This window comes from Physella acuta, unplaced genomic scaffold (assembly GCF_028476545.2).
Source record: "Physella acuta isolate Inbredline_101_S28 unplaced genomic scaffold, ASM2847654v3 ptg000213l, whole genome shotgun sequence".
Lineage (NCBI taxonomy): Eukaryota > Metazoa > Mollusca > Gastropoda > Physidae > Physella > Physella acuta.
The window spans coordinates 537,262-565,000 of NW_026731732.1; the positions used below are offsets into that span (position 1 = coordinate 537,262).

A 27,739-nucleotide genomic window follows, 5' to 3' on the forward strand; every position below is an offset into this window, starting at 1 on the left:
TAAAGGCTTCACTGTGATCGGCAGACCATTCACACAACACACATCATCGGAGCAAGGTGTTTGATGTTGAAACATCTGGGCATGGTTTGTGATGTTGAAACATCATCTGGGCATGGTTTGTGATGTTGAAACATCATCTGGGCATGGTTTGTGATGTTGAAACATCATCTGGGCATGAAGTGCGATGTAAAACAATTCACCTGTGCCTCAACACGTCATTGACTGAAAGTGAAATAAAAACATTTGAAATACAAACTGTATTACAATTATAGGGCTGATAAGTAGATCACCAACCAGTTCTATGGCCCATGCAGGTTGAGCCGTAGAACTGGTTGGTGACCTACTTACCAGCCCTATTGTGTTATTGTGCCAGCTGACCCCTAACCCATGCACACTCATCAAATAATAAATGATTAATTAATAAAAAAAAATTAAATATAATTAGACCACCCATGGACAAATTTAGCTTGATTCCCCTGCAAAAAAAAAACACTGGCACCCTGACTACACATAAACATTAGCCAACATAGTTTTAATCACACTACACTTCATTGTTGGATGCTGTCTGTCCACTACAGGCAAAAAAAGCCAGACTAGCTGTGACTTACTTTCATAAAACGCCAGACTAGATGTGACTTACTTTCATAAAACGCCAGACTAGATGTGACTTACTTTCATAAACGCCAGACTAGATGTGACTTACTTTCATAAAACGCCAGACTAGATGTGATTTACTTTCATAAAACGCCAGACTAGATGTGACTTACTTTCATAAAACGCCAGACTAGATGTGACTTACTTTCATAAAACGCCAGACTAGATGTGACTTACTATAAAACGCCAGACTAGATGTGACTTACTTTCATAAAACGCCAGACTAGATAGGACTTACTTTCATAAAACGCCAGACTAGATGTGACTTACTTTCATAAACGCCAGACTAGATGTGACTTACTTTCATAAAACGCCAGACTAGATGTGACCTACTTTCATAAAACGCCAGACTAGATGTGATTTACTTTCATAAAACGCCAGACTAGATGTGACTTACTTTCATAAACGCCAGACTAGATGTGACTTACTTTCATAAAACGCCAGACTAGATGTGACTTACTTTCATAAAACGCCAGACTAGATGTGACTTACTTTCATAAAACGCCGTTCGCCTCATATCACACAATCCTCCCTGTAAATGGACGAAAAATTGTGTCAGTTGATTGGTAAACTTGGGGCTCATGTCACGGTTTAATATTTAAATTTTTAAAAAAAACGGTATATTCAATGTTATATAGGTCGACATATTTTGATAAATAATTGTGGTTATCATCAGCATAGCGAAGATCAATTGTCAAACCATTTTATAAGGCGGCAAAGAAGAAAGAAAGAAGAAAGAAAGAAATCCGCGTTTAACATTAGTCCAGCTTCTCATGCCTCCCATAAAGTTCCTTGTTCGAACCTGACGGTCCATGGGGCAGGTGAAGTAGAGTTCACTTGTGTCAATGACCTCGGCATGTGTATGGATAGTCTTTACTTTCCCTAACGTGAGCTGGGTGAGCTCGGGGATGTTCAATTGACTTGACCCGGATTCGAACTCGAGACTTTCGGGTTGGCAGTCTAGCGGCGCCTCCCCTAGCTCTAATCTAATCCGTCCCTCCCCTAGCTCTAATCTAATCCCCGCCTCCCCTAGCTCTAATCTAATCCGCGCCTTTTCTAGCTCTAATCCCCGCCTCCCCTAGCTCTAATCTAATCCGTGCCTCCCCTAGCTCTAATCTAATCCCCGCCTCCCCTAGCCCTAATCCAATCCGCGCCTTCCCTAGCTCTAATCTAATCCGCGCCTTCCCTAGCTCTAATCCACGCCTCCCCTAGCTCTAATCTAATCCGTGCCTCCCCTAGCTCTAATCTAATCCGTGCCTCCCAGTTTGTGAAACCGCCAGATAAATATCTTTGTGTAAACCCCTGAGTATTTTGTTGAGGGTTCGTTTATTATTTCAATCACATAGGTTCGTTTATTATTTCTCAATCACATAGGTTCGTTTATTATTTCAATCACAAAATGTGAGGTGAAAGCAACACTTGACTAATGTCATAAAACATGTAGGAGGGAAGTGTGTGTCCACAAGAAAAATGTTGAGAAACTGACTTTTAAAAGTCCATCTTTTTGTTATTCGATAATGGCAGTAATTAAGCTGATCGTTTTTAAAACCGCGTATTGTAAAACGAATAATATACTTTTCTAATCAAAATATTTTTCCGTCACGACCTTGACCTTTACCACTGGCGCCCCCTACCAGACACATCAACCAAATTTCTGACAGTAAGATGTTTCTAGTGGCCGGGCGAGCGGTCCAAGACAAACAAACAGCTAAATACGTGTCTCCTCTACGTGTCCCCCCCCCCCCCACACCACCCATATAACGCAAAACTTCAAAGCTGCCATTAACTTGAATAGTGTGAGACTGTTTATTTCACAAAGGGGCTGGCTAATTTAGTATTTTGTTTAATAACATTGATTACTCTCAGTGGCGTAGCGAGGTCGGGTGTCACCCGGTGCGGCACTTAATGGTGTCACCCCCCAGAGGCGTCGCGACCCTTCCCGGGGACAAACTTTCAAGTTTTCGATTTGCACCCCCCCCCCCTCAAGTTTTTGCATCCCCCCCCCTCACACTTTCGATTTGCACCCCCCCCCCCTCAAGTTTTTCTCCATATATTTTGCTATTTTTAGCCTTGGTGTCACCCCCCCCCCTAAATGGTGTCACCCGGTGCGTTCCGCACCCCCGCCCCCCCCCCCCCTCGCTACGCCCCTGATTACTGTACTTATAGATGACAGTGTATCAAAACATCCGCCATTTTAGCAAACAAAAGTTGATTTACAGCTACAATTTTAATGAAAGTTAGTCTTACTAAAGTGACAATTCATCTTACATTTCGGTTCGTTATTATACTTAGATCTAGATTATATGTCAACAGAATTTCACCGCAAAAAAAAAAAAAAAAGTTAAAATTTCTAGATTTGTGCAATTGCAAATTTTCTAACACTGATTCAGAGATACACAGAAGACGAAATGTACGAACGCACTGTTTTGACCTGTCTCCAATAGAAATTAGATCCCTCTCAACAAGCGAGGTCTATGCTGTAGTCTACTAGTTTGTCTATGCAAATGTTGGTAGTGGCAGTGGCGTAGCGAGGTCGGGTGTCATCCGGTGCGGCACTTAATGGTGTCACCCCCATAGGCGTAGCGACCCTTCCCGGGGACAAACTTTCAATTTTCGATTTGCACCCCCCCCCCCCGCTCCCCTCAAACTTTCGATTTGCACCCCAGCTCAAATTTGTATCTATATATTTTGCTATTTTTTGCCTTGGTGTCACCCCCCTAAATGGTGTCACCCGGTGCGGTCCGCATGCCCGCTCCCCCCCCCCCCCCTCGCTACGCCTCTGGGTAGTGGCAAAACATATTTGGGGAGGGGTGTGTGTTCTTACTTTAGCACATAAGCTTCTAGCCCAGACTTGTCTAGCTGAAAACGAAGAACACACTTCATGTTGAAAGGGAGATAATTTAACCTATTGTCACGCAGACAACATCTGAATAGCTCGTTAAAGATGTGCCACGCTTTTAGTAGGAGTATTTTAAAAAAGTTCGTTTTAACCAGAGACACAACGCACATTCTCTCAGAACTAAAAATAAACCATTTCCGTTTCCTCTGCGCTTCAAGCTGAAAACACGCAACTGTTTGTTCAAGGAAGTTTTCTATAAGATTCTAGATAGTTCAAATACTGTCTCGTATCTAAGTGAACATGTTATCAGTGGCGTTGCTAACCTTAACCACACGTTTATCACCATGACCACATGACCACCACCTTTACCACATGACTACCACTTTGACCACTTAAATAGTCTTTTAAGTACAAATCGACAAGTATTAATGTTGGGGGGGGGGGGGGGGGTGTGACACCACGAAGTGCCGCACCGGGTGACATCCGACCTAGTGACGCCGAGGTCGGGTGTCGCCCGGTGCGGCACTTAATGGTGTCACCCCCAGAGGCGTAGCGACCCTTCCCGGGGACAAACTTTCAAATTTTCGATTTGCACCCCCCCCCCCTCAAGCTTTCGATTTGCACCCCCCCCCCCAAGTTTTCGATTTTTGCATCCCCCCCCCCCTCAAACTTTCGATTTGCACCCCCCCCTCAAGTTTTTCTCTATATATTTTGCTATTTTTTGCCTTGGTGTCACCCCACTAAATGGTGTCACCCGGTGCGGTCCGCACCTCCGCCCCCCCCCCTTCGCTACGCCTCTGCCTGGACTACCGCCTTAACCACCACCTTGACCACATGACTACCACCTAGACCACTAGACAACCACCTAGACCACTAGACAACCACCTAGACCACTAGACAACCACCTGGACCACTAGACAACCACCTGGACCACTAGACAACCACCTGGACCACTAGGCAACCACCTGGACCACTAGACAACCAACTGGACCACTAGACCACCACCTGGACCACTAGACTACCACCTGGACCACTAGACTACCACCTACCGAGGTGTGGAAGTTGATGTTAGTCCTCAGAGCTCTGTTGTTGACTGGCATGATGGGCCGGATGTTTCCCTCTAGCAGCGTCATTCGCGTGTCTCTCTGACGTTTCTGGAGCTGCCTTAGAGTGTCTAGCTTTCAGAAGTTGGGGAGAAATTATTGTCTAGCTTTCAGAAGTTGGGGAGAAATTATTGTCTAGCTTTCAGAAGTTGGGGAGAAATTTTTGTCTAGCTTTCAGAAGTTGGGGAGAAATTATTGTCTAGCTTTCAGAAGTTGGGGAGAAATTATTGTCTAGCTTTCAGAAGTTGGGGAGAAAATATTGTCTAGCTTTCAGAAGTTGGGGAGAAATTATTGTCTAGCTTTCAGAAGTTGGGGAGAAATTATTGTCTAGCTTTCAGAAGTTGGGGAGAAATCACCATATCATGTCTTTAATTAAAGAAAATTTATTGCATCAAACAAAAAACGTTTTAAATGCAAATGAATAAAAGTTTATCCAGTAGTAAAATCAGACAGCTAAGGATTGTGTGTGGTGGGGGGGGGGCCTGGGGGTGGGGGGGAAGTGAGATAAGAGAAAACAAGGGAAGGAATTCATACTCCTGTGGCTATAAATGAAGCAAAACATAATAATTTCCTACAGAGTTATATCTGTTACGGGAGAATGTATGGGGGGGGGGGGGGGGAGGGGCGAAACTTTTGACGCTTTTTATTTTTAGGAGCTTTATGTAACGACCGTTAAAAAGTGTAAAGAGGGATAGGAGTTAATCGCCTAAATCAGCATAACAATACAAAGACAGACTTGCTTTAGGATAATATTTGTAAACATCAAAAGGCTAATACCATAAAACAGCATAACAAAAGACAGACTTGCTTTAGGATAATATTTGTAAACATTATCAAAAGGTTTACTCGCTTCCTATGGCACCTGACCTAAAAAAAAAAACTACAGACCAAAACATGCGTTTAAACCCAGACTTACTTGTGATGCTTTAATAAATATGGGCCTGTTAAAAATAACCCACGTGACCGTCTCCTGGCAACCAGGCTGTGTAAAGGAGCCCTCGTATGTGATGTAGTAGTTGGTGTCTGGTACCAGAGCCTTGACGTGGAACCCGTGGAGTCGCATCTCTTGCCCTGAGAGCCATTTAGACATGTAACACATACAGAGTCATTTAGACATGTAACACATACAGAGACATTTAGACATGTCACACATACAGAGCCATTTAGACATGTCACACATACAGAACCATTTAGACATGTAACACATACAGAGCCATCTAGACATGTAACACATACAGAGCCATTTAGACATGTAACCATTTAGACATGTCACACATACAGAGCCATTTAGACATGTAACCATTTAGACATGTAACACATACAGAGTCATTTAGACATGTAACACATACAGAGACATTTAGACATGTCACACATACAGAGCCATTTAGACATGTCACACATACAGAACCATTTAGACATGTAACACATACAGAGCCATCTAGACATGTAACACATACAGAGCCATTTAGACATGTAACCATTTAGACATGTCACACATACAGAGCCATTTAGACATGTAACCATTTAGACATGTAACACATACAGAGCCATTTAGACATGTAACACATACAGAGACATTTAGACATGTCACACATACAGAGACATTTAGACATGTAACACATACAGAGACATTTAGACATGTCACACATACAGAGACATTTAGACATGTAACACATACAGAGACAATTAGACATGTAACACATACAGAGCCATTTAGACATGTAACACATACAGAGCCATTTAGACATGTAACACATACAGAGACATTTAGACATGTCACACATACAGAGACATTTAGACATGTAACATACAGACATTTAGACATGTAACACATACAGAGCCATTTAGACATGTCACACATACAGAGCCGTTTAGACATGTAACACATACAGAGCCATTTAGACATGTCACACATACAGAGACATTTAGACATGTAACATACAGACATTTAGACATGTAACACATACAGAGCCATTTAGACATGTAACACATACAGAGACATTTAGACATGTCACACATACAGAGACATTTAGACATGTAACATACAGACATTTAGACATGTCACACATACAGAGCCATTTAGACATGTAACACATACAGAGCCGTTTAGACATGTAACACATACAGAGACATTTAGACATGTAACACATACAGAGCCATTTAGACATGTAACACATACAGAGCCATTTAGACATGTAACACATACAGAGACATTTAGACATGTAACACATACAGAGACATTTAGACATGTAACACATACAGAGCCATTTAGACATGTAACACATACAGAGCCATTTAGACATGTAACACATACAGAGACATTTAGACATGTAACACATACAGAGCCATTTAGACATGTAACACATACAGAGCCATTTAGACATGTCACACATACAGAGACATTTAGACATGTAACACATACAGAGACATTTAGACATGTCACACATACAGAGACATTTAGACATGTCACACATACAGAGCCATTTAGACATGTAACACATACAGAGACATTTAGACATGTAACACATACAGAGCCATTTAGACATGTAACACATACAGAGCCGTTTAGACATGTAACACATACAGAGACATTTAGACATGTAACACATACAGAGCCATTTAGACATGTAACACATACAGAGCCATTTAGACATGTCACACATACAGAGACATTTAGACATGTAACACATACAGAGACATTTAGACATGTCACACATACAGAGCCATTTAGACATGTAACACATACAGAGACATTTAGACATGTCACACATACAGAGCCATTTAGACATGTAACACATACAGAGCCATTTAGACATGTAACACATACAGAGACATTTAGACATGTAACACATACAGAGACATTTAGACATGTAACATACAGACATTTAGACATGTAACACATACAGAGACATTTAGACATGTCACACATACAGAGACATTTAGACATGTCACACATACAGAGACATTTAGACATGTAACACATACAGAGACATTTAGACATGTAACACATACAGAGCCATTTAGACATGTCACACATACAGAGCCATTTAGACATGTAACACATACAGAGACATTTAGACATGTAACACATACAGAGCCATTTAGACATGTAACACATACAGAGACATTTAGACATGTCACACATACAGAGACATTTAGACATGTCACACATACAGAGCCATTTAGACATGTCACACATACAGAGACATTTAGACATGTCACACATACAGAGCCATTTAGACATGTAACACATACAGAGCCATTTAGACATGTAACACATACAGAGACATTTAGACATGTAACACATACAGAGCCATTTAGACATGTAACACATACAGAGCCATTTAGACATGTAACACATACAGAGACATTTAGACATGTAACACATACAGAGCCATTTAGACATGTAACACATACAGAGCCGTTTAGACATGTAACACATACAGAGACATTTAGACATGTAACACATACAGAGCCATTTAGACATGTAACACATACAGAGCCATTTAGACATGTCACACATACAGAGACATTTAGACATGTAACACATACAGAGACATTTAGACATGTCACACATACAGAGCCATTTAGACATGTAACACATACAGAGCCATTTAGACATGTAACACATACAGAGACATTTAGACATGTAACACATACAGAGCCATTTAGACATGTAACACATACAGAGCCGTTTAGACATGTAACACATACAGAGACATTTAGACATGTAACACATACAGAGCCATTTAGACATGTAACACATACAGAGCCATTTAGACATGTCACACATACAGAGACATTTAGACATGTAACACATACAGAGACATTTAGACATGTCACACATACAGAGCCATTTAGACATGTAACACATACAGAGACATTTAGACATGTCACACATACAGAGCCATTTAGACATGTAACACATACAGAGCCATTTAGACATGTAACACATACAGAGACATTTAGACATGTAACACATACAGAGACATTTAGACATGTAAAATACAGACATTTAGACATGTAACACATACAGAGACATTTAGACATGTCACACATACAGAGACATTTAGACATGTCACACATACAGAGACATTTAGACATGTAACACATACAGAGACATTTAGACATGTAACACATACAGAGCCATTTAGACATGTCACACATACAGAGCCATTTAGACATGTAACACATACAGAGACATTTAGACATGTAACACATACAGAGCCATTTAGACATGTAACACATACAGAGCCATTTAGACATGTCACACATACAGAGACATTTAGACATCTCACACATACAGAGACATTTAGACATGTAACACATACAGAGCCATTTAGACATGTAACACATACAGAGCCATTTAGACATGTAACACATACAGAGCCATTTAGACATGTAACACATACAGAGACATTTAGACATGTCACACATACAGAGAAATTTAGACATGTAACACATACAGAGCCATTTAGACATGTAACACATACAGAGCCATTTAGACATGTCACACATACAGAGACATTTAGACATGTAACACATACAGAGCCATTTAGACATGTAACACATACAGAGCCATTTAGACATGTAACACATACAGAGCCATTTAGACATGTAACACATACAGAGACATTTAGACATGTAACACATACAGAGCCATTTAGACATGTCACACATACAGAGACATTTAGACATGTAACACACACAGAGCCATTTAGACATGTAACACATACAGAGCCATTTAGACATGTAACACATACAGAGCCATTTAGACATGTAACACATACAGAGACATTTAGACATGTAACACATACAGAGCCATTTAGACATGTAACACATACAGAGCCGTTTAGACATGTAACACATACAGAGACATTTAGACATGTAACACATACAGAGCCATTTAGACATGTAACACATACAGAGCCATTTAGACATGTCACACATACAGAGACATTTAGACATGTAACACATACAGAGACATTTAGACATGTCACACATACAGAGCCATTTAGACATGTAACACATACAGAGCCATTTAGACATGTAACACATACAGAGACATTTAGACATGTAACACATACAGAGACATTTAGACATGTCACACATACAGAGCCATTTAGACATGTAACACATACAGAGACATTTAGACATGTAACACATACAGAGACATTTAGACATGTAACATACAGACATTTAGACATGTAACACATACAGAGACATTTAGACATGTCACACATACAGAGACATTTAGACATGTCACACATACAGAGACATTTAGACATGTAACACATACAGAGACATTTAGACATGTAACACATACAGAGCCATTTAGACATGTCACACATACAGAGCCATTTAGACATGTAACACATACAGAGACATTTAGACATGTAACACATACAGAGCCATTTAGACATGTAACACATACAGAGACATTTAGACATGTCACACATACAGAGACATTTAGACATCTCACACATACAGAGCCATTTAGACATGTAACACATACAGAGCCATTTAGACATGTAACACATACAGAGCCATTTAGACATGTAACACATACAGAGCCATTTAGACATGTAACACATACAGAGACATTTAGACATGTCACACATACAGAGACATTTAGACATGTAACACATACAGAGACATTTAGACATGTAACACATACAGAGCCATTTAGACATGTAACACATACAGAGCCATTTAGACATGTAACACATACAGAGCCATTTAGACATGTAACACATACAGAGCCATTTAGACATGTAACACATACAGAGACATTTAGACATGTCACACATACAGAGACATTTAGACATGTAACACATACAGAGCCATTTAGACATGTAACACATACAGAGACATTTAGACATGTCACACATACAGAGACATTTAGACATGTAACACATACAGAGCCATTTAGACATGTAACACATACAGAGCCATTTAGACATGTCACACATACAGAGACATTTAGACATGTAACACATACAGAGACATTTAGACATGTAACACATACAGAGACATTTAGACATGTCACACATACAGAGACATTTAGACATGTAACACATACAGAGACATTTAGACATGTAACACATACAGAGCCATTTAGACATGTCACACATACAGAGACATTTAGACATGTAACACACACAGAGCCATTTAGACATGTAACACATACAGAGCCATTTAGACATGTAACACATACAGAGCCATTTAGACATGTCACACATACAGAGACATTTAGACATGTAACACATACAGAGCCATTTAGACATGTAACACATACAGAGCCATTTAGACATGTCACACATACAGAGACATTTAGACATGTAACACATACAGAGACATTTAGACATGTAACACATACAGAGACATTTAGACATGTCACACATACAGAGCCATTTAGACATGTAACACATACAGAGCCATTTAGACATGTAACACATACAGAGACATTTAGACATGTAACACATACAGAGACATTTAGACATGTAACATACAGACATTTAGACATGTAACACATACAGAGACATTTAGACATGTAACATACAGACATTTAGACATGTCACACATACAGAGACATTTAGACATGTAACATACAGACATTTAGACATGTAACACATACAGAGACATTTAGACATGTAACATACAGACATTTAGACATGTAACACATACAGAGCCATTTAGACATGTCACACATACAGAGACATTTAGACATGTAACACATACAGAGCCATTTAGACATGTAACACATACAGAGACATTTAGACATGTCACACATACAGAGCCATTTAGACATGTAACACATACAGAGCCATTTAGACATGTAACACATACAGAGACATTTAGACATGTAACACATACAGAGACATTTAGACATGTAACATACAGACATTTAGACATGTAACACATACAGAGACATTTAGACATGTCACACATACAGAGACATTTAGACATGTAACACATACAGAGACATTTAGACATGTAACACATACAGAGCCATTTAGACATGTCACACATACAGAGCCATTTAGACATGTAACACATACAGAGACATTTAGACATGTAACACATACAGAGCCATTTAGACATGTAACACATACAGAGACATTTAGACATGTCACACATACAGAGACATTTAGACATCTCACACATACAGAGACATTTAGACATGTAACACATACAGAGCCATTTAGACATGTAACACATACAGAGACATTTAGACATGTCACACATACAGAGACATTTAGACATGTAACACATACAGAGACATTTAGACATGTAACACATACAGAGTCATTTAGACATGTCACACATACAGAGACATTTAGACATGTAACACATACAGAGCCATTTAGACATGTAACACATACAGAGACATTTAGACATGTCACACATACAGAGACATTTAGACATCTCACACATACAGAGACATTTAGACATGTAACACATACAGAGCCATTTAGACATGTAACACATACAGAGACATTTAGACATGTAACACATACAGAGACATTTAGACATGTCACACATACAGAGACATTTAGACATGTAACACATACAGAGACATTTAGACATGTCACACATACAGAGCCATTTAGACATGTAACACATACAGAGACATTTAGACATGTAACACATACAGAGACATTTAGACATGTAACACATACAGAGACATTTAGACATGTAACACATACAGAGACATTTAGACATGTAACACATACAGAGACATTTAGACATGTAACACATACAGAGCCATTTAGACATGTAACACATACAGAGCCATTTAGACATGTAACACATACAGAGACATTTAGACATGTAAAATACATACATTTAGACATGTAACACATACAGAGACATTTAGACATGTCACACATACAGAGCCATTTAGACATGTCACACATACAGAGACATTTAGACATGTCACACATACAGAGACATTTAGACATGTAACACATACAGAGACATTTAGACATGTAACACATACAGAGCCATTTAGACATGTAACACATACAGAGCCATCTAGACATGTAACACATACAGAGACATTTAGACATGTAACACATACAGAGCCATTTAGACATGTCACACATACAGAGCCATTTAGACATGTAACACATACAGAGACATTTAGACATGTCACACATACAGAGACATTTAGACATGTAACACATACAGAGACATTTAGACATGTCACACATACAGAGCCATTTAGACATGTAACACATACAGAGACATTTAGACATGTAACACATACAGAGCCATTTAGACATGTAACACATACAGGCCCGTTCTATGACACAAGTTGGTCAACATGGGACGGTCTGGTCAAGAGATAGGGCGTACGCTCGTTAACACGAACGTTTTCAGTTCTATTTTCAGGATTGTATCCAAGCATGTACCGAAACCCACCCGATTCTAACGATACTTGAAGACGCGGGATGGCGCCGATCTCACTATTGCATCATTGGCTATGGTCATATCAAAGTAACTCTACTGCACCTGACATATGGTGTGCTGGATCTTAAGAACAATTTTTCGGTTGTGTCCGAAATCGACAAACGCGATACCAACAAGTATTGTCACGTTAGGCTCCTCAACATTCTGTCAACTCGTCTTAGACTTATCGCGTCCAGAAACCAGAAATAAAAGATTGAATACAAATAGAAATAACATGTGTTTTAAAATAAATTGTCTTACTAAAAAAAAACATTGTCTTACCCTGTTATATTATTGTCTCAACCAGTCATATAATTGTCTTACCGTGTCATATAACTGTCTTACCGTGTAACTGTCTTACCCTGTAACCGTCTTACCCTGTAACTGTCTTACCCTGTAACTGTCTTACCCTGTAACCGTCTTACCCTGTAACCGTCTTACCCTGTAACCGTCTTACCCTGTAACTGTCTTACCCTGTAACTGTCTTACCCTGTAACTGTCTTACCATGTAACTGTCTTACCCTGTAACTGTCTTACCCTGTAACTGTCTTACCCTGTAACTGTCTTACCATGAAACGGAATCTTGGTTGCACTGTCTGCCAATACAGTGAAGGCGCTGTTGATTTTCTCAGAGCCGTAGGCAATCTGTGAGGGGGGGGGGAGAAGAAAGTTCAGTTGGGTGAGGTTCTCATAGCTTCACATATACGCTATATAGATAAACACTACAAGCATACACGCTGCATAGATACACAATATATATATACGCTAAATAGATACACAAATAGATAAGGGCTACATAGATACACGCTACATAGATACACGCTAAATAGATTCACGCTACATAGATACACGCTACATAGATACACGCTAAATAGATTCACGCTACATAGATACACGCTACATAGATACACGCTACATAGATACACGCTACATAGATACACGCTACATAGATACACGCTACATAGATTCACGCTACATAGATACACGCTACATAGATACACGCTACATAGATACACAATATATAGATAAGCGCTACATAGATACACGCTAAAAAGATTCACGCTACATAGATACACGCTACACACATACACGCTACATAGAAACACGCTACACACACACATGCTACATTGAAACACGCTAAATAGATTCACGCTACATAGATACATGCTACATAAAACACGCTAGGATAAAACTACTGGAGAACCATTCAGTGGTTTTATAGGAAACATATCGATCTATACGGGGAACGGTGGGTTAATGCAGTATAACTATGGGTTAATGCAGTATAACTATGGGTTAATGCTGTATAACTATGGGTTAATGCAGTATAACTATGGGTTAATGAAGTATAACTATGGGTTAATGAAGTATAACGATAGGTTAATGCAGTATAACTATGGGTTTATGCAGTATAACTATGGGTTAATGAAGTATAACTATGGGTTAATGAAGTATAACGATAGGTTAATGCAGTATAACTATGGGTTTATGCAGTATAACTATGGGTTAATGAAGTATAACTATGGGTTAATGCAGTATAACTATGGGTTTATGCAGTATAACTATGGGTTAATGAAGTATAACTATGGGTTAATGCAGTATAACTATGGGTTTATGCAGTATAAATATGGGTTAATGCTACATAACGATGGGTTAATGCAGAAAATTACAGTTAATGTAAATTAACTATGAAAATATCATAAACGTCAAACTTTTTTAAAAACTGACCTCAGCAAAAATAGCGAGTATAGCCACACCGTATGGTTTTGAAATGGCTTCCTTTAAAGATTTGAATAGATAGCTATTGTAGCACACTAAATGAATCTGGTGAATAAAATAGATAGCTGTTGTAGCACACTAAATGAATCTGGTGAATAAAATAAAAATATTCAGCATAACAGAGACACTTTAGCTTCAAAAATTGTTTCAATACACAACACAGAATTGGATTGTTTTCAAGTGTAGGCAAAAAATGATAGAATCAATTTTGTTTACTTGGCTCTTCAGGGGAGTACGAGGTGCGGTTTCATGGCACTGTTATATGGCAGAGTTGTATGGTGCAGTTGTATGACACAGTTGTATGGCACTGTTGTAGCGGTACAGTTAAATGGTAGTTGTGCGCGGTATCATTGTTTACCCTCCCCCTGTCCCCGTCCCCCAGTTCCTGCCCCCCCCCTCTACCCCTAGGTTTAATTGCCCGTGACCAGGCTGTAATTCTGGTCTATAAATAACTCAACACTGGTTTACACGTCGGTTTATGGTGAGTAAAAGTTCCCGGCAAAGCTGTCGTATAAGCGAGTACGAGATTCAGGTTTTCAAAAACTTGATCTAGTTCTAGATTTTTCATCTCACTTTGTGGTGGTGGTGGTGTAGCAGCTCCCCACAACGTGATGTTGTATCTTCATGTGATGTTGTGTTTACTGTCTTCGTGTGATGTTGTGTTTACTGCCTTCATGTGATGTTGTGTTTACTGTCTTCATGTGATGTTGTGTCTTCATGTGATGTTGTGTTTACTGTCTTCATGTGATGTTGTGTTTACTGTCTTCATGTGATGTTGTGTTTACTGTCTTCATGTGATGTTGTGTTTACTGTCTTCATGTGATGTTGTGTTTACTGTCTTCATGCGATGTTGTGTTTACTGTCTTCATGTGATGTTGTGTTTACTGTCTTCATGTGATGTTGTGTCTTCATGTGATGTTGTGTTTACTGTCTTCGTGTGATGTTGTGTTTACTGCCTTCATGTGATGTTGTGTTTACTGTCTTCATGTGATGTTATGTCTTCATGTGATGTTGTGTTTACTGTCTTCATGTGATGTTGTGTTTACTGTCTTTATGTGATGTTGTGTTTACTGTCTTCATGTGATGTTGTGTTTACTGTCTTCATGTGATGTTGTGTTTACTGTCTTCATGTGATGTTGTGTTTACTGTCTTCATGCGATGTTGTGTTTACTGTCTTCATGTGATGTTGTGTCTTCATGTGATGTTGTGTTTACTGTCTTCATGTGATGTTGTGTTTACTGTCTTCATGCGATGTTGTGTTTACTGTCTTCATGCGATGTTGTGTTTACTGTCTTCATGTGATTTAAACTGTGTTTACCACGATGGGACGCCTGATTTCAACTGTGTTTACCACGATGGGACGCCTAATTTCAACTGTGTTTACCACGATGGGACGCCTGATTTCAACTGTGTTTACCACGATGGGACGCCTGAATTCAACTGTGTTTACCACGGCATTATGGGACGCCTGATTTCAACTGTGTTTACCACGATGGGACGCCTGAATTCAACTGTGTTTACCAACATGGGACGCCTGATTTCAACTGTGTTTACCACGGCATTATGGGACGCCTGATTTCAACTGTGTTTACCACGATGGGACGCCTGATTTCAACTGTGTTTACCCATGCGGCAAGAGAAACGCCGAGGAGACAAAAGCGACCCAGATAATCAAATCAATCGGCAATGGCCGGTAAAACATGTTACATGCTGTATACGCTGTACGCTCACCGATTGATTTTCAGGAACTTTTTGCTGGTCTTTTACGCCATCGCGCAGTAATTCGCTACAGTTGGTTAAATCTTAGCCAGATAGCCACAAAATGCCGTCCTATCTGGCTAAACAAGAGATCTTTATCTCTTTAAAATATTTCTGTACAAAAAGTTTTTAGTTTCTGAACTTCTCCTTTACGGATCAAACAAAATTTATTTTAAAAGCTTTTAGGATGTCTCAGTCTAGCTAAAATCTGACACTTCACAAACTGACCGGCCAGTTCGAGAACCACCTCATAATGACCGACAAATGTCAGAATGTTTTCTTTGCTGCGGATATTGGCGAGCCAGTTCGCAAACTGGCTAAGGGCTACCAACTAAGGAGATAATTCGTAAATTTAGACAGTTTGTAAACTTACACTGTTATTATCATGAAAATATAAATATTACTTAACGTAAATTACAAAAACAAATACATTATTTCATTGTGGTATTCTCAAAATCTGTAATTCTACACAATTTCCATTGCTATGTTACCAAGTTTAACATCGACACTTCCTATTATATATATATATACATATATATATATATATATATATATATATATATATATATATATATATATATATATATATAGCTTGGTAACATAGCAATGGAAATTGTGTAGAATTAGACCCCAAAGTAGGCCTATAAATGCCTATAAATATATCGCTGAATCTAGATTGGGCGCGGGTTGGCACGAATTAGGCGCCAACCAGCCTGAACAGATGAAGGTGGTACCAACCTCAGCACTGAAAGCCTTCCCGTCAATCCGATGCTCTGAGCCGACGCTGTTCGTCTTACCGAGGTGGATTTGAACCTGCGCCAGACGGTACGTGTACATGAACGGGCCGTCGCTGAAGTTGGCGCTGAACTTGATGACGTCATCGAGTGTGAGGATGAGATTGTTTCCCGCGTTCTGGAAGATTCCATCGACCTGTGGGCGCAGGAAACTAAAGTCAGTTCACCGACGGTCAGCTGGTGTATAAAACATTATGAACACGGCCGATAGAGATACGAATAACCCGACTTACGAATAACCCGCCTTACGAATAACCCGACTTACGAATAACCCGACTTACGAATAACCCGACTTACGAATAACCCGACTTACGAATAACCCGACTTACGAATAACCCGACTTACGAACGACTTGGGATAAAAGTGACCTGGGGTATGAACTTTACGAAAAAAAAATTCGACACTTTGTAAAAAAAAAAAGTTAATTCCGCTATTTAAAAAAAAGATTGTTACAAGACATCAAGTCAAAAGATAAAAAAAAAATAGAAGGGGGTCGTCTGACTTGATCACTTGAATTACGTGGGGGCAGGGGAGGGGGGGGCAGGTTTGTTGTCATGTCTGTAAAGTCACTAGGTCAAGGCTGAATTTAATGGCAAAATTCTGGCACTGGCCATTTAATAACCACTGTTAGACGAACACAGACCATAAAAGACCACAACATGACCACACCATGACCACAACATGACCACATCATGACCACTGACCACACCATGACCACACCATGACCACACCATGACCACACCATGACCACAACATGACCACACCATGACCACACCATGACCACACCATGACCACAGACCACACCATGACCACACCATGACCACAGACCACACCATGACCACACCATGACCACACCATGACCACAGACCACACCATGACCACACCATGACCACACCATGACCACACCATGACCACACCATGACCACACCATGACCACACCATGACCACACCATGACCACAACATGACCACACCATGACCACACCATGACCACACCATGACCACACCATGACCACACCATGACCACACCATGACCACACCATGACCACACCATAACCACTGACCACAGACCACACCATGACCACACCATGACCACACCATGACCACACCATGACCACACCATGACCACACCATAACCACTGACCACAACATGACCACACCATGACCACACCATGACCACACCATGACCACAACATGACCACACCATGACCACACCATGACCACACCATGACCACACCATGACCACACCATGACCACACCATGACCACACCATGACCACACCATAACCACACCATAACCACTGACCACAGACCACACCATGACCACACCATGACCACACCATGACCACAACATGACCACACCATGACCACACCATGACCACACTATGACCACAGACCACACCATGACCACACCATGACCACACCATGACCACACCATGACCACACCATGACCACACCATGACCACACCATGACCACACCATGACCACACCATAACCACTGACCACAGACCACACCATGACCACACCATGACCACACCATGACCACAACATGACCACACCATGACCACACCATGACCACACCATGACCACACCATAACCACTGACCACAGACCACACCATGACCACACCATGACCACACCATGACCACAACATGACCACACCATGACCACACCATGACCACAGACCACACCATGACCACACCATGACCACACCATGACCACACCATGACCACAGACCACACCATGACCACACCATGACCACAGACCACACCATGACCACACCATGACCACACCATGACCACACCATGACCACACCATGACCACACCATGACCACACCATGACCACAACATGACCACACCATGACCACACCATGACCACACCATGACCACACCATGACCACACCATAACCACTGACCACAGACCACACCATGACCACACCATGACCACACCATGACCACACCATGACCACACCATGACCACACCATGACCACACCATAACCACTGACCACAACATGACCACACCATGACCACACCATGACCACAACATGACCACACCATGACCACACCATGACCACACCATGACCACAACATGACCACACCATGACCACACCATGACCACACCATGACCACACCATGACCACACCATGACCACACCATGACCACACCATGACCACACCATGACCACACCATGACCACACCATGACCACACCATGACCACACCATAACCACACCATGACCACACCATGACTACACCATGACCACAGACCACACCATGACCACACCATGACCACACCATGACCACACCATGACTACACCATGACCACACCATGACCACACCATAACCACTGACCACAGACCACAACATGACCACACCATGACCACACCATGACCACAACATGACCACACCATGACCACACCATGACCACACCATGACCACACCATAACCACTGACCACAGACCACACCATGACCACACCATGACCACACCATGACCACACCATGACCACACCATGACCACACCATGACCACACCATGACCACACCATGACCACACCATGACCACACCATAACCACTGACCACAGACCACACCATGACCACACCATGACCACCCATGACCACAACATGACCACACCATGACCACACCATGACCACACCATGACCACAGACCACACCATGACCACACCATGACCACACCATGACCACACCATGACCACACCATGACCACACCATGACCACACCATGACCACACCATGACCACACCATGACCACACCATGACCACACCATGACCACAACATGACCACACCATGACCACACCATGACCACAGACCACACCATGACCACACCATGACCACACCATGACCACACCATGACCACACCATGACCACAGACCACACCATGACCACACCATGACCACACCATGACCACAACATGACCACACCATGACCACACCATGACCACACCATGACCACACCATAACCACTGACCACAGACCACACCATGACCACACCATGACCACACCATGACCACACCATGACCACACCATGACCACACCATGACCACAGACCACACCATGACCACACCATGACCACACCATGACCACACCATGACCACACCATGACCACACCATGACCACACCATGACCACACCATGACCACACCATGACCACACCATGACCACACCATGACCACAGACCACACCATGACCACACCATGACCACACCATGACCACACCATGACCACACCATGACCACACCATGACCACACCATGACCACACCATGACCACAGACCACACCATGACCACAGACCACACCGTCACCACTGACCGTGTCTGGCACATCAATGCTCATCCGCCTGAGCTTGGGGTCAAAGAGCAGAAGTCTGGGCTCGATGTTGATGGGTGACTGGAACTTTCCGCTCCTGCAGATCATCCACTCGGGGTTCAGCAGACTCCACGAGTCCGGGGCTGGGGGGGGGGGGGGGCACATCAAATCAAACGTGTGAGAACATACATGTGAGTTTATACATACACCATATAAAGTCAGTTTATACACGTGACAAATAAAGAAAGAATGAATATCTAACAATTTTTTAAACTGACTTTTCTGAAAGAAATGTAAAAATGTATTTATTATCCATATATATACATACAGATATATATACTAACACAACAACGCACACACATGGGTATATATATATATATATATATATATATATATATATATATATATATATATATATATATATATATACGCGGGTATGTATGTATCCCTAATTTTCTTACAAGACAGACGCTCCGACATAGATAAAGAAAAACCAACTGATGAGGCCGTACATTTGATTCGTGCCAGCGACCACTAGAGAATAGATTAGATGTCTAAAAAATTGGCCCCGCCTGTAAGCCATAACGAACCCAACAATATTTTTTTTTAAATATGTCGTGGGTGGTTCAGGGTTCAAACATGAGATATGTGTATAGTGAATAGGGAGGTGTACGGCAAATAGAGAGGAAATGTGTACGGCGAATAGTGAGGTGTTCGGCGAATAGAGAGGAAATGTGTACGGCGAATAGAGAGGAAATGTGTACGGCAAATAGTGAGGAAATGAGTACGGCGAATAGAGAGGAAATGTGTACGGCAAATAGTGAGGAAATGTGTACGGCAAATAGAGAGGAAATGTGTACGGCGAATAGAGAGGAAATATGTATGGCGAATAGACAGAAAATGTGTACGGCGAATAGTGAGGAGAGTGTTCTGAGTTCCCTACACCGGTGAGTCGAGAAGAAATAAAAGAGCTGACTTATTCAAGGCAAGCTGATCAAACGGTATCAGCTGATAGTTCTCTCTGTGGGTTAGTTGAACCTAACGTAGTCATATATTCCTGTGTAAAGGATCTGGATATACATATCCCATATCTAACAAGCTGTCCTCGTGTCTGTTGGACTGGTCATTGTCCGTGTAATCCTGGCTAATTGTTTGACACAAATATCACTGTGACATTTACCTATGTTGACAAAGTTCTCTAAAACCCGGAAACTTTAGTATTCAACACTCGCTTTTGGTCACAACATGCGCTGCGCACATACAGACACACGCACACACACACACACACACACTCACACACACACACACACATATATATATATATATATATATATATATATATATATATATATATATATATATATATATATATATATATATATATATATATATCCATACATATACATACATACATATTTAGGGGCCCCAAAAACAATTCTGCGGGGGAGGGGGGGGGGCTTTTTTCCCAGTTCCGCCACTATTCTTAGCACTTTAATTTATCATTAATTTTATCTGACTCACTTAAATTAACCACCAACCTCACATATAAAGCGTGGACAGAACATAAACAACCCTACAACTACTCACATTTTCGCCACGTGTCAACAGAATAAATATATCATTTCATCAATACATTCGTTTCGTAATTTTTTTTTAAGTTACGGATCCCAAAAATTGAAATCCACTCGCCTAATTTAATGTCATTAATAACTCAAACATGGGTGAGGCGAACACTCATACAAACACTCATACAAACACACATTCAAACACACATGCAAACGATCTGAAATGTAAACTCGGCGAGCGCTCCCCTTGAATAGCGTCCCATTCATCAAGCCTTTCAGCCATGTTTCTCCATCCAACTCGTCCTTTTGTCCAGCGGGGTTTCCCGTCCACCCGCCCATCAACTCAATTAACGTCACTTGTAAAATAAGCAGGTCTACAGCTCACTGCGCATGACTGGTTCTTACGTCCGGTGTTTTTTTTTCTTCTTGCTGGTTGAAACTGGAAGATAATCACGTGACCGTGTAATGTGGAAGCCACAGCCCACGCGCCATTAAAGTCACGTGCTCCAGTGCTCCGGGCTCGTTAGATTTCTTCCACAGCGCAGGTTTGCATGTACGCCCGGTCTCGCTAAGTAACGAAAGACACCAGCAATCACGCGCATGAAGATCTGGACCTCGCATGTACGGCTGACGTCAGCTGGTCACGTGATTTACTTATAAATGAACCGTAAACTGCACTTAGGCCTTTTGTTTCAGCTTCAGAGGGGATTGATTGGAGCTTTGTTCAGCCTTAGGAGTAGGTTATGCAGCCGTTAGATGTAGGTCATACAGCCGTTAGATGTAGGTCATACAACCGTTAGATGTAGGTCATACAGCCATTAGATGTAGGTCATGCAGCCATTAGATGTAGGTCATGCAGCCATTAGATGTAGGTCATGCAGCCGTTAGATGTAGGTCATGCAACAATTAGATAAAGGTTATGCAGCTATATTTTGTAGGTTGATAAAACCTATCCTATGTGCCACAATTATGTAGGTTAATAAAACCTATCCTATGTGCCACAATTATGTAGGTTTATAAAACCTATCCTATATGACATAATTATGTAGGTTGATAAAACCTATCCTATATGACAAAATTATGTAGGTTGATAAAACCTATCCTATATGACAAAATTATGTAGGTTGATAAAACCTATCCTATATGACACAATTATGTAGGTTGATAAAACCTATCCTATATGACACCATTATATAGGTTTATAAAACCTATATGACACAATATGTAGGTTGATAAAACCTATATGACACAATTATGTAGGTTGATAAAACCTATCCTATATGACACAATATGTAGGTTGATAAAACCTATATGACACAATTATGTAGGTTGATAAAACCTATATGACACCATTATATAGGTTTATAAAACCTATCCTATATGACACAATTATGTAGGTTGATAAAACCTATATGACACCATTATATAGGATTATAAAACCTATCCTATATGACACAATTATGTAGGTTGATAAAACCTATAGCTGACACTCCTACAAACATTTGTGATCGATCTGTAGAAGCATTTCCTGTTGTAGATGGACGGGGGGGGGGGGGGGGGGGGGGGGGGGGGCGGAGGTGGAGAAAATCAGACCGCTCCCATCACTGATGGTAAAATCAGTGTTCGATTATAGAAGGGTCAAGGTCAAATATTGGTCAACAGTTTTCACGGTTGGTCTCACACAGCAATGTTCAAGCGTCGGTTTTTTTTTTGATATCCGGCGACGGCATCAAAGTAATGACGTCATCGCGACAGACCAATCGCTAACCACCCTAAAGGCACGTGATCTCTCATGCGAAAAGACTAAATAAAAAAGAGTAAATAATAAGAGGCAAAAGTCACACACGTTTTTCCCCCGTCAATCTGTAAGTTTAGTTTTGTTTAGTGTTGTTGAATAGTTTCCACTTTTAATAATGGATTTGATCCGTGTACGTATTAGGAAATATGTTATCTTGTGGGGCAAATAAGGATAACTTAAAAGAAAAGATACTTTTGTAAGTGACACTAAAATGGCACAAACATATCATTCTGAATTAGATGGTCGACAGTTTGTCCTTTATTTCTTCAAGCTATATCTCCATGGCAACCATAGTGAAGTATATTTTCCATCTGGTCCAGATAAGCCTCGCCAAAAAGTTAACCCACGCCACCCCAAAAGAAGTTATAAATAAACCGGGAGTGATCTCCCCTAAACTTTCTCGAATATTCGTATTTGAAACAACAGGGGATGGCAACTCGGGATATAGACATGATTTTTAATCCATTTTCATTACTTAAACTTTTTAAAATAGAATAAAATCTCGTAGAAAAAAGAATTGCACACCAAGTGAACGCCAAATAAAATGTGCATCATAGTTCGCAATATTCTTAGTACTTTATAAATTTACAATCGCTTTTTGAGAAATCGGAAATAGCGAAAACTACTACTTCCAGTCAACGGAAATTACTCATAATTTAACAGAAGACAGAGAATTGGATCGTTTACTTACATGTGAAATTTCATTTATCTATCTGAAATAGTACTCAAGTTTTAGGCTTTTGAAAAATTCAAGGTAGAAAAAGCTCCACTTCCGGTTATCGGAAATCGCTCAAAAGTTGATACGTATCTACGATTTTGATAAAATATTTATATATGAAATTTCATCAACCTAGCTGTAACGGTACTCAAGTAATCGTGTTTACACACGGACAGACACACACACAGACAGACAGACACACAGACTTACGGACAAGATTGCAAAATTATGTTTTTCCGTATCAGTGAGGTGTAAAACGTCGAGATTTATAAAAATCTCGATTTTTTTTTTGCACGATTACAATACTTTCTCTATACTTCGTATATACGAGAAAGTAAAAAAAGATTAAAGTTTTTACATTTCTGTTAATGATGTATCATTACTACAAAACACTTTTGACTTGCTACAACAAAATGAAAGCTAAAAAACAGACTTACCGGCAAGTCCATCGTAGGCCCACCAATCAGAATACGGAGAATTTGCTGCTGAGGAAAACAAACGATCTGATAAAATCTGACAACAAACTACATCTCTAAAACACTGGGTTACAATAAACATTCAAACTTTTATTACTTAAAACCATAATAAAATTGTAAAAATTAAACAAAAGTTTTTAAAGATCTTTTATAATAATAAGCTTTTTATGCTCTAAAAATACATATTTTAAAACTTGCTTTCTTTTGTGAAAGCTTTGAAATGTCTAATACATTTTAGCGAAATGGCAGTAGAACTATCAACATGCCCCTCCCACACGCTACCCCCCCCCCCCCCCCACCACCACACCCCATGCCATTTACCCACTGAATATTAGCCCCGCCCAAACATTGACGTAGGACATTGTCCCCCCTTTCCCACCCCCACCCCCCTGTTGATCAGTGTTTCTTCTAGACTTTTTTCTTCGGTGACGGGGGCGGGGGGTGGGGGGGGGGGGTAGGGGGGGGGCTCTTGATATTTTCGGGGGGGGGGGGGGGGGCGAACACTGGTAAAAGTATATGTTTCCTATATAAATCCCATTTCGTTCAGGGCCCGAAGAGATGCCTGGAAGAAACTCTGTTGTTGATTGACTCTGTTGTTGATTGACCCTTAAACTGATGACAATAACAAATGTAACCGTAGAGTAGCGTTAGGGTTGTTAGCACATTTTCTGTAAGAGTTGGCTAATTCCACAGTTTTACTGTGATCCATCATGCGTTAAATAGACGTGTACGTGATCCGTTAAACAGACGTGCACGTGATCCGTTAAACAGCCGTGCACGTGATCCGTTAAACAGCCGTGCACGTGATCCGTTAAACAGCCGTGCACGTGATCCGTTAAACAGACGTGCACGTGATCCGTTAAACAGATGTGCACGTGATCCGTTAAACAGACGTGCACGTGATCCGTTAAACAGCGTGCACGTGATCCGTTAAACAGCCGTGCACGTGATCCGTTAAACAGCCGTGCACGTGATCCGTTAAACAGCCGTGCATGTGATCCGTTAAACAGATGTGCACGTGATCCGTTAAACAGCGTGCACGTGATCCGTTAAACATTGTGACAAAGGCTAGACTAGATGCAGGACCAGATAGCGTGTATCCGACAGTTGCTATGGACGCGGCGCCATTCAACAGTTTCTTGCCCAAAGATCGACGTACAGCTGGCCTGTAACTGGTGCTTTAATGAAGGGCGGCGGGGGTGATAAATGGTAACATAACAAGACACGGGCCAGTTATGCTAAATGGAGGGGGGGGGGGGTGATGAATGGTAGTGGTAACAAGACACGGGTCAGTTATGTTAAGTGGAGGGGGGGGGGTGATGAATGGTAGTGGTAGCATAACAAGACACGGGTCAGTTATGTTAAGTGGAGGGGGGGGGGGTGATGAATGGTAGTGATAACATAACAATACACGGGTCAGTTATGTTAAGTGAGGGGGGGGGGGGGGGTGATGAATGGTAGTGGTAACAAGACACGGGTCAGTTATGTTAAGTGATAAATGGTAGTGATAACATAACAATACACGGGTCAGTTATGTTAAGTGGAGGGGGGGGGGGGAGAGATAATACATACAGGTCAATTATGTAAAGTGAGGCGGGGGGGGGGGGGGATAAAACACAAAGGTTAATTATTTAAAGTGAGAGAATACACACAGGTCAAATGTTAAAAGTGATGGTCACGTGTGATGCTCTAAACCAATCAGCTGTTTTAAAGTCACGAAAAAAATTAGATTGATCTCAAACGTTTCTTACAACACTTTTCTTTGTGCCTGTGTTGACAAATTTCTCGTGAGATTTGAGACGTCCTGATGTAATGATAGATAGTATCTAAACGACCACAGATATTTCTTGTCATAGGAAGATGATAGATAGTATCGAAGATACCACAGATATTTCTTGTCACAGGAAGCTCTAGAAATCGCTCTCAGAAAACGACAAAATCGTGCAAGATTAAATCAGCCGAAAACAAAAATGTAAATGAAATGAATTTTTTGCGATATTGATTGCGCATCTCTAATTAAAATTCCCCAATTCCTTAATGCATTTAAATGAGAGGCATGGAGAACTATAGGAATTGCTTATTCTCCTTCATTGTAGACAAGATGTGCGGATCGTTTTTATTCTAGACAAAAATCTAGAGATCAATTTCATTTAAGTGGGTAAACAAGACTAGACCGGCGCTGGTTTCTAGACCATGTTTGGTGGCCTTAAGTTTCCCGAATGTCTCGTTAGTGCATTATCTATGTGTCACAAGTTGATGGCCTCGTGACCTAATTAATTAGGGAGCGTATATTTTATTGGAGAACAATGTTAATGGTTTCAGTAGCGACTGGAGAATTACCAAGTGTTTACATTTCTGACATTTTAGAGTATACTTTCAAACACAGCCTGAATTTCACACTGACTATTGTAATATTTCACAATCCCTGACTATCGTCATATTTCACACAAGTCACAATCCATGACTATTGTCATATTTCACACG

At 40.9% G+C, this 27,739-nt stretch overlaps 2 protein-coding genes across 2 annotated transcripts; both read right to left on the reverse strand.

Moving 5' to 3' along the window:
* Nucleotides 1-62: 62 nt before the first annotated feature.
* LOC131937561 (carbonic anhydrase-related protein 10-like) lies at nt 63-5,686 on the reverse strand. Its single transcript, XM_059295093.1, has 4 exons — nt 5,513-5,686; nt 4,543-4,671; nt 1,147-1,186; nt 63-222 (listed from the first exon to the last, which is right to left on the reverse strand). Exons 1-4 carry the CDS (start codon nt 5,684-5,686, stop codon nt 197-199), a joined length of 369 nt encoding a protein of 122 aa, XP_059151076.1. The 3' UTR covers nt 63-196.
* Nucleotides 5,687-13,599: 7,913 nt separating this feature from the next.
* Nucleotides 13,600-20,806, reverse strand: LOC131937562 (carbonic anhydrase-related protein 10-like). Its single transcript, XM_059295094.1, has 4 exons — nt 20,702-20,806; nt 17,326-17,517; nt 14,779-14,874; nt 13,600-13,695 (listed from the first exon to the last, which is right to left on the reverse strand). Exons 1-4 carry the CDS (start codon nt 20,804-20,806, stop codon nt 13,600-13,602), a joined length of 489 nt encoding a protein of 162 aa, XP_059151077.1.
* Between the last annotated feature and the right edge of the window lie 6,933 nt (nt 20,807-27,739).